The following is a 10525-nucleotide window of genomic DNA, read 5'->3' as shown; positions in this document are numbered from 1 at the left end:
CATTTCCATGTTAGCATGTTTACTGGTGTTGTCCTTGTTCAGGTATAGTTTAGGCATTGTATTAACGACACAATGAGTGTCGCTAATGGAGAGAGAAAGAGAGAGAGAGACAGACAGACAGACAGACAGAGACAGAGAGAGAAGTAATCTCCAGGAATGAGCTCCCTCACCAGTGATTTAACATTTTGTGTTGGTCAGTCCTGATATATATATATATATATATAGTGTATCCATTAAGGTGAAAGAGGACATGAATTTAAGAGGGAGCAAGAGTGAGTACATAAGAAGGGTTGGAGGGAGGTCAGGGGAGGGGGAATTATGTAATTATATTTTAATTAGAATATGTAAAGAAACATGGCTAAACTAATCCTACAGCCAACTAAGAAATACATTCTGCCCAAGAGGGCTTGCAAATGGGTTCATGGCCATGACAGCTGCTTTCAGACAAGTGTTACTATGCAGACACTTTGATCTCATTCTTGTATAATCCCAAGCAATGGAACAAGCTAAGCTTTATCTATACTTCTGGTCCTGCTGTGAATGCTGATAGTGTGTGTGTGTGTGTGTGTGTGTGTGTGTGTGTGTGTTTTGCCTTAAACTGTTGCTATACAATTTGTTGTAATGAGCTACATGGCATATAAACCATACTCTTTTTTTTTTTTGATAAACTGAACCCCTCTGTCTTGTTTACATCCCATGAGTTTAGCACAAAGCTCTGAGTTTGATCAACAACACTTTACAAAAGGTGGGAGTGGTGGCATGTGCTTGTAATTCCAGCACTGTGATAGCAAGGCAAGATCAGTAGTCAAAGCCAGTCTTCACTACACAAAAAGTTTGAGGTCAGACATGAAACCCTTTCACAAGGGAGGAACAAAGCCTCCTGTTTAATGCTCTTACTAAGTTTCCATGTCTCCGAGGTTGGAATTTAATATCCACGTTATGATCTTGGATCTTCAAACAGAGATGCTTCTTCGTGAAATACCCAAAGGTTTTAGAATGAAACTGACTTCTGCCACCTTCTCCATTCTTGACCATTGGAGATGACCCAACCCACTGTTCAGACATGTACAGGCTGATGTTGGTACCTCAGAGTACCAGTATTCCTGGTTTCTATTCATTGAGGTACAGAAAGGAAGGGGAGCAGGAGGGCGTGTACCTGGCAACCAAGGTCAAAGGAGAATAATCAAAGGAACCCCAAGTTAGCAATTCTTTGGCTACACTTGTTAGAGTGGTTGTATAACAATGCCCTGAAGCACAGGTGAAGAGGGCAGTGTATGTGTACCTCCTGCTGGCCACAGTCCTAGTCCTTCACAACATAGTATAAGCTAATGATTGACAAGCTTAATGGAATGGGATTATGTAGGCTGGTAATGAGAATGTTCTCAATGTTTCCAGCTCCGTGCCCTCTGTCTTTATGCCATGTGGACCTTTTCTTCTATGAATGATCTTCCCTCTATCATAATTTCCTACTTAAAAGCTGTGATGGGAGCCATCACAGAACACTGACACATTAGAATCAACAAAGGAAGTTTTTTCCTGCTTATGGGATAAAAAAGAAACGGTAGCGGTAATTCTGAAAAAGAAAACAACAAGGGAGTCATTAACCAAAGCCTGTGGTGTTCAGGACTGCTGGGAAGCTCCAGGGCAAGAAAGACGATTACAATCATGTGGCCAGAAACTGCCATGGGGGAAAGCCAAAGTAATTGGGAAACCTGTTCATGCAGGTGAAGGCTGGTGCGGGTGGGAAAAGAAATGGCCTGGTTAGCATGGGAACTGTTCAAGGAAAAAAAAAAGACTATTAGAAAGCTATATTGCCATCTAGAAAGGACTGGTAGAAAGACAGAATAGTCATAGTAGACATTAATGGTCCTGCATATTGGAAGGAACCATCACATGTAAGATAGAGCTAAATTAAAAGTATCTTAATTAATATCAAATACTTGCTATCAGGACTGTAATATACATCATAAAGATTCCTTTATTTTGTTATTTATCTGTATGAGTACTTTGTTTTGTGTATATATGCTCACAACCCACATGCCTGATCCCCATGGAGGTCAGAAGATGGCCTGAGATTCCTCTGGAACTGGAGTTACAATTCATGAGTCACTCTGTGGGTATTGAGAACCAGAGTGCTTTCCATATCAAATTGAACTGAGCTGACAGAGACATGAAACGCCTTGTCCAAGATCCCATAACAAACAGGGGGTCAAGCAAGTGACTGGATCAAGACCCTGAGCTATGATCTTAACCCATGCTGGTTTACTGTCTTTCCCACAAGAAAAGAAAAAAGGGTGTGGGGGGGCATTCATGAAGTTTTTCTATTATAGGTGTTTGAATAAAAATATTCCACACAAGATGCCTCCTTGATCGCGATTTCCTTTCGCTGAAGCAACAGCTGATGCTAGTTCAGGGATCATTTATTATGTTCTCTGAAGAAGGAGGTGCAGTAAGGTCCAGGCCTAGTGAAAGGCTGTAACGCAAGTCCTGCTCTCCACTCCTCCAGAATGCCTTCTGTCTCACAGTTTTCTATTGAAATTTGGAAAGTACGTTTCACTCAAGAGCCTATGTTATAAGAAGAAGTGGACAGACTTGGAGAGAGCAACACTGTACCAGAGAGTTCCCTCACTGCTCTCCTTAGCTGAGAACAGGAAATTGTTTGCATTCATCATTCCCACATCATATCATCATGGTATGATCACATGGTGTGTGGGGCCTTGAGTGTGATGGAACCCACCCCACAAACTCCATGACTAGGACCCACCCTGCAGCCTCTCCTCATCAATTAGAAAGCAGCTGAAATCTAATTTTGTTCAGTCTTGTGAAACAGACATGTCACTGTGAACCAACACTGAATGTTCTTACTTAGTACTTTGGGCTCTGGGTAAAAGATCCCTCCTTAAATATCAGTCATTTATATGGCATTCACTGGCTCTGGACAATATTTCCCTCTATAGCCATTTTATATCCTTTCATTTTATATCCTTTCCGTGTGGTGTGCTTACTTTTACATATGACTTTTAAGTCTTATTTTATTGTTGATAATATGTGTCTTTAGATGGAGGTCTTGCTATTCCCTAGGGTAGTCTTACTTTCCTGAACTAGACCCAAATGATCCTCCTGTCTCAGCCTCCTCAGTAGATGGAACCACAACTGTATGCACTGAGCCTGGTTCTCCAGTGGCAACATCACGACACTGCTTTGAGAGGAGCGGGGCAGAGGGAAAGAGAGAGAGAGAGAGAGAGAGAGAGAGAGAGAGAGACAGAGACAGAGACAGAGAGACAGAGCGAGACAGAGAGAGAGAAAGACAGAGAGAGAGAGTTAACTTGTGTGTCTGAAACTGAAGCAGGAGGCTGAGACCATTGTTAGCACCTGGCACTTCTAGTTTTGAAACCCACTACCTACTCTAAAGTAGGGATAGCTTTCTAGCTCGTTTAGAATCCCTTAGGCCTGCTGAGTGGCTGCAATAAATGACCCAGAACCAGCAGGGTTGATTATCAACACGGTGAGGGGAGAGTCTTAAGGAGTAAGAAGGGAGATGCCAATCACATGGAGAGAGGGTGGAGAGAGATTGGCAGTGACTTTGAGACTTCAGCGGTCATCCAGGAGCCAAGAGTGTGTAACTAGTTTCCTGATGAACACAAGAACACATCTGGTCACTCACAATCTGCCTTTGACCGATTACAGGTCCAAGTCTCTCATTATAGACTGAGCAAAAAAGTCTAACTCAGAGGACAAATGTGCTCTTCTTGAATGCAGACGAAGAAAGATTAAATACACAGAAAAGTTTAATTGAAGAATGGAAGTGGAGAGGAAGCCAATGTGGAGATCTCATAAAGAGAACTCAGGAGAAGGAAACTAAAAGGGAAAAAGAAACCGTAAAATATAAAGCCAGCAGGAAGAAGGAGAGGGAGATTGATCTATTGCCGAGAAAAAAAAATTCTCTTTAGGAATTCTTCACCACCAAGTTCCACGTGGCACGGAGCATGGAAAGGATACAGCAGATGCAGCCGGCGTGACCTTTCTGGACCAGATGTTCAGCCTAATGACAGCCTGGGCCCAGGTGCTGATGGCCTCTGGCCTGGTTTATTTCATCCAGGTGTGTTCAATTGTGAAACAGCAGGAAGAAACTTTCCTTTGCTTATTGCTTTAGCTATGCTGTCTCTAGGAGGAAATGGATGGAGCAAAAACTGATATAGAACCCAAAAGGGAGTGAGAAAAGAGTACTATGGTGTTTGTTTAATAATAGGGGGTTTCAGAGATGTGTGTGTGTGTGTGTGTGTCTGTATGTGTGATTGATTGATTCTCATGGAAAGAGGGAGAGAAATTAGGACAATCAGGGATAGTACATATTATACTCAGCTTGAATAGGGGTACAGGGATTACCCAGTGTGTCCCCAGTACCAAAGGTCTCTTTAATAATATTTTAAACAGTTTATTTTACTCCTCTGTGAAAGAAAAGCCTGTGAGTCACCATTTAGCTGAAAAAAGGGTCAGTTTAGTGAGAGATTCTGGACAAATACCAGGGCCAAGTTCACACAGTTAAGAAGTCTAGCTGAGCAAGACACTGCAGAAACTAGACTGTATCTCATTCCTGTGCTGGTAGCAGCTGTCTGCTTTGCTTCCCGCAAAAGTTAACCAGTATATAAAAGTACATTTTCTTATATCTTCTCTTGGTTTCTGCATTTCCTTTTCTTCTTTATTCTTCTTTCTTTGTAACATCTCCCCCATTGCTCTTCTTGTGTAGTGAGATACTGATGTGGTGAAGGCTGAAAATGAATAGCATTGGGGCTAGAATTCAACAGTGCAGGGACAAGGAAGACAACCACAATGTCCCAGGGGATGAGTCAGGAGACTTCTAGGGTAACAAACTGACACAAAGGGCTATTCATAATTCCCTAAGGAAGGATGCTCAGCCATGGCCGGAGCCACATAGAAGATCTCTGCTCTTCCAGGAACTTCTGCCTCACAAGATGTAGTCATCAGTCAAAGGAATGACCAATGTCTCAGGCCAGTACAGACCAATCTTATGGCCCTGTCCTCATCTTTACAAGTAGGTCTGACAGGGTGCAGCCAAGATGGGTAGTTGATAGGCTGCTGAGAACTGCAGGTGTGACCATTTCCATGTCTGAGATTATTTCCTTCCCACAGCTTCCTGGGGCCAGGAGTGAGGAGAACTGTGTCAACTCTGAACAGTAAGTATCTGAGAGGTCAAGCTAGGAGTACAGACAGACAAAGTGACAACACCCAAACATAGGCTAAAATGTCAGCAGATAGCCCCGACTTCCCTTTTAACTTAAATGGACACCACCTACCATCATAGACATGTGTGTCATTCCAAATGCTCAGAATAACATTACTGAGAGTGCTTTTTTTTTTTCAAATCAGTCTTCTCATCAACACAGCACAAATAATTTAAATACATGTGGTCAGAGAAACCTGCAAAAGCTTCCTTAGTTGTGGTTTCCAGTGACTCATCAAGGCAGACTGGGCTCAACAGCCAGTCATTGGCTTATCTATTTGGATGCTTTCCACAGCAGCATGCCCACTTCAAATCCAAAAGCAATTTTTGGTTTCAAGTAAGGACAGACAATAACAATCCTGTTCACTTGGAAGGAAAACACACATTCTGCCATAGAATCATTTCCCTGAAACCAGCTCTATCAGATGTGAGGGGAATTAAGTAATTAGGCTCTTACTTGGCATGAGTATATCTGATACTGGCTAGATGACATTGAGAATTCAGATGTATGTTGCCATTTGGAGTCTAAGGTAGAAGTGAAAGCATGGGAACCAATGACAAAATGTGAGAAGTAAGATGATACATTGTTTCAGGGGAAAAAAAAAAAAACACTTCATTTTCTCTAGAAGAGTGACCAAATATGGAATGCACAAATGATACATTGTTTCAGGGAAAATACAAACAAACTGCATTTTCTGTGAAACAGTGACCAAGGATGAAATGCAGAAATGGGTCTCAATATATATTTAATGGAGAAAATTTATTTTATTATTTTAATGAAAAGCTGGTCCATCTTTAAAGAAATACGCATTCCTCTGCCTATCCCCGACTTGCGGTTTTAGTGTCTTCCACAGTCTTCCTTGTGAAGCCAGCCAGCCTCTCCCTTTTCTCCCTTCCTGTTTGGTCTCAGCAGATGTACCCATCAGTTTTGAGTTTAGATGTGAAAGTGTAGGCCCTTTTTAGGGGGAGGATGTTGCAAGAACTTGTGAAATATAAATTACAAATATGACTTCTTTCATGCCTTCAACTGAAACTTTCCTGATGTGTACAGTTATTGACTTCACACGCATTTGAGTTCAATGCTCATGTCTGTTTTCAAAGCCACTCTTTATACATTTCTATGCCTAATTCTTAAGAATCTCTATCTCAGCAGCTCATAAATAGTCATGGGGACATCTTCTTTTCCTTTTCTATCTTATCAACTTGAAAATAGTTAAGTTTCATCACATAGTTTTTTCAAACAAAAGTCGTTGTAGCTGTTTCTCTTCTTCTCCTCTCCATTCTCAGACCCCCTTCCCTTAATTTTTTTTTCATGGCCATTCTTCTTAATGAAATTTTTAGTGACTATAATAATGCTTTGCACAGCAATGCCACCTGCATTATAAAACTCTATTCAGCCTGTTACATTGGACGTTTTCAAAAGTAATTCTTAGCAGAACATAGTAGTACATGCCTTTAATCCCAGCACTAGGGAGGCAGAGGCAGGTAGAACTCTGTGAGTTCAAGACCAGTCTGGTGTAAATAGTAAAGTTCCAGGCCAGCAAGGTTACAACATGAGACCTTTCTCGATAAATAAATAAATAAATAAATAAAGTAAAAATAAAAAAAGAGTAGGTCTTGATGTTTTTAAATTATAGCATGGTATTAAATATAACAACATGATTATTGCAGCTTGCACTATTTTTTTAATATAATAAACTTCATTCTTTGTCCACAGTTGCCTGACTACTGACTGGGTGCATCTCTGGTATATATGGTAAGTTTGAGATACATAACACCCTCAAAGAGACCTCATTTATTATGTGAATTTTTTTTAAAAAAGTTTTTCATATGCTGGCTCTTAGTGTGAATAAGAAACATAAATACATTTCACAGTAAAGTTTCCTTAGTTCACCTCTAGCCTATGTGACAATACACCACGGTTTCCTATTTCAATACAGTCCCTTCAGCCAACATCAAAAGATTTTAGTGCCTCTCCCCAGAATGTGCTTAAGAAACACTTCTTCACAGTGAAGTAAGAATCAGCCCCTTCAAACTATCTTCAGTGTTGTTTGCTCTCCTGACCGGCACAGTCTTGCTGAAAAATCAATAACTGATATATGCAAAATGAAACCCTCACGGTTGAAGCCTTATTAGTGTTCTCTAAAAGAAGAACAACGATCGTGATCGGAGATTAATGTATGGTTAGGTCAGAGCTGGGAAACCAGTTGACCACAGGTGGGATTTGTGTGTGGGCTCTTGCAGGTTACTGGTGGTGGTTGGCGCACTGCTTCTCCTGTGTGGCCTGACTTCAGTATGCTTCCGCTGCTGCCTGAGCCGTCCAGAAAACGGGGAAGATGGGGCCCCACCGCCTTATGAAGTGACTGTCATTGCTTTTGACCATGACAACACTCTCCAGAGCACCATTACATGTGAGTGTACTCAGAACACTAAGTTAGGGGGTCAGATTTGAAGATGTACTAAAAGGTTTGGCGGTGCATGTAGGGCAACCTGCCAACTAGCATTGCGTTTGGGAACTTGGTGTGGTTTTCATTTCCAGAATGTGGTAACCTGGGCTGTCACTGATGCCTGAATTCTCAAGGCTTTGTTTGATTGTTTTTATTGTTGTTTGTTTGTGTTTTTTGGCTGATGATAAATTGACGAACAAAATAAAATATTGGAACCAAAGTTCTTTGAAGGATTTTTGCGAAGTTCGTCAAAGGTCATGGCAACGTGTCTGAACACAGGTGAAAGACAAAGAGACTTTAGGTGTGATGTAGATCTCTCAAATCTGAGGATATCACCCTTGGGTGTGATCATCTCTACACCAACTCTGTCTTCCTTCACAGCTCTGCAGTCCGTGTTTGGCCCTGCAGCTCGGAGAATCCTGGCAGTGGCTCATGCACACAGCAACTTGGGCCAGCTGCCTTCCTCTGTGGATACACTCCCAGGCTATGAGGAAGCTCTTCGTATGAGCCGCTTCACAGTTGCAAGGTGTGGGCAGAAAGCTCCTGATTTACCCTCCGTCCCAGAGGAAAAGCAGCTGCCTCCCATGGGGAAGGAATCTCCTGGGACAGAACCCCCATCACACTGATGGGGATAATGACGAGATTCCTGACATTCAAAGCATCATCAGACCTGGAAAGATCCCAAGATACATGAGATGCTTTCTTTTATACCATCCAGCAAGGTTCAGGATGCCACCTAGACATGTTATGTGAACAAGGTGGGTTCTCACTCTTCATTCACAACAATGTGCTTTTTTTGATACACACATTTCTAATTGAGTTCTAACTCGTTATTTGAAGTTCAAAGCTTGCAACTCACCTTTAGATATATTGACTACGTCCAAAGCATGGAACATTAAGGTGTCTTGAATTCCTTCAACTACAGCATGCATAGAAAGTTTCTTTAACCCTATAATCCTGCAAATTGCTCTTCCCTCTACTTGACTTTGGTAATCTTGAAGGGAAACATACTTTGTGCATAGCCACTACCATCAGTGCACCAAATCCATGCATCTTTCCTTTTAGGGAACAACCACCATTATGCTGAACAACCTGGTATACCACCCCACCTGGACTTGCAGATTGCACAGTCAGGGGTTCTGATATGAGTGGAGAGACTATACTACAGTATGTGCCACATGTCAAAACCTTTCTATCAGTTTAGTCTTACCCACAAGAGTGAAACATTGTGTAGAGTACAGAAGTGGTCCTAGCAACTTTTCAGTGCTTTGTCCTGCAAACACACACACACACACACACACACACACACACACACACACACACTTTTTAGGCTCTGAAAGAAAGCATTCCTCTGCTTCTTTCCTTCTTGTTCTCAGGATGGAAAGCCTTCACCATGTAAAGTCTAGAGTGACCCATCCTGGCTCTTGAGGTGGGTCTTGCTGCCACCTAGTGGAACAATAATTAAAAATTCACTCCGTTGAGGTCTGTGCACCTTTCCAATGCTCAGTGCTACCCCTAAGCCCGGATCTTCTTTTGATGGCATATACAATCAAAAGAGAGTGCCAAGCTATCCTGGTGATGTACCACCTTCCACACTACTGTCATTATCATCAAAACAGTGAGATGTGTTCTGGAAAAAAACTGCTTAGAGAAGTTACTCAAATCCTGGAATAATTACTTCCTCATCTGTAAATTAGACATCATTGTGCACATCCAAGAACACATATACACCAAAGCACGATTTGTAAAACATCCCATGTATCACGTGTTATTCGTCCTGTTGTCATCTGCTCTTCAGTGGCCTGTGGTAACTTCACTGAGAATTATGTTCTGGTTTGTCCTTTTGCCTGTCTGTCTACTGTGTTATTGTAAAACCATATGTAAAGTGCCTTTATTTTATCAATAAAAATGTCTTGATTGAGATAAACAGAAAACAAAACAAAACAAAACAAAGCAACAACAAAATACCTAAGGATTCCTCTGAACACAGTTAGCAGACTAAACTGTTTTGTATGTGATTAGCTGGGGTACCCTGGGGAGATGATTCGATGGGGGAGGGGGCTGAATAGTGCTGCACCTCATTAAATACATTCTTGCAATGTTCACTGAAGTCCTGAGGGAAAATCACTGTAAGTGAGTGTAATCTGCTAGTGATTAGAACTCCTGAATCACAGATCAGAGTACCTGGGCAAGCTGATGAGCATAAGTTGTTAGCAGCAGCTAGGGTGGTTTTACTTTACCACCACCAAGAAAGTCATCCTGCATTCCACAAAATTGGCTTCACTTTCTTCACCTTCAATTATTCATCTTTTCTTTTGAGATGGTACTTTGATATATAGACTAGGGCAGTCTCCCAGTTTCTATGATGCCAAGACTTGCCTTCACCTGCCAATTTTCTGCCTAACTCTGTCTCTTTTATTATTATTATTAAATTATTTTATTTATTTACATGCCAAATGTTGCCCCCTTCCAGAGTTCTTTGCCCCATCTCCCTCCCCTTTGGTTCTGAGAGGGTCCTTCCCCACCCACCCGTCTCTACCTCATCCTCCCCCGACATCCCTCTTCCTGGGGTAGCAAGTCTCTATAGGATTAGATGCATACATCCTTTCTCACTGAAGCCAGGCAAGGGAATCCTCTGTTACATATGTGCCTGGAGGCAATGGACCAGCCTATGTATGCTCTTTGGTTGGTGGATTAGTCTCTGGGAGCTCTGAGGGGTCCAGGTTAGTTGATGCTGTTTTCTTTCTATGCAGTTGCCATCCCCTTCAAGTCCTTCAATCCTTCCCCTAACTCTTTGATAGGGGTTCTGACCTCAGTCCAATGATTGGCTGTAAGT

At 41.9% G+C, this 10525-nt stretch overlaps 1 protein-coding gene across 1 annotated transcript; it reads left to right on the top strand.

Moving 5' to 3' along the window:
* Nucleotides 1-3551: 3551 nt before the first annotated feature.
* On the top strand, nt 3552-9680 carry Tmem52b (transmembrane protein 52B). Its single transcript, XM_021165773.2, has 5 exons — nt 3552-4099; nt 5152-5195; nt 6960-6998; nt 7487-7653; nt 8071-9680. The coding sequence occupies exons 1-5, from the start codon at nt 4034-4036 to the stop codon at nt 8313-8315; spliced, it is 561 nt and encodes a 186-aa protein (XP_021021432.1). The 5' UTR covers nt 3552-4033; the 3' UTR covers nt 8316-9680.
* The last annotated feature ends 845 nt before the right edge of the window (nt 9681-10525 follow it).

The sequence above is a fragment of the Mus caroli genome, unplaced genomic scaffold, assembly GCF_978045245.1.
Source record: "Mus caroli unplaced genomic scaffold, Mus_caroli_1 scaffold_7, whole genome shotgun sequence".
Classification (NCBI taxonomy): Eukaryota; Metazoa; Chordata; class Mammalia; order Rodentia; family Muridae; genus Mus; species Mus caroli.
The sequence above is the reverse complement of the archived record's forward strand: the minus strand, read 5'-3'. Positions and strand labels throughout refer to the sequence as shown.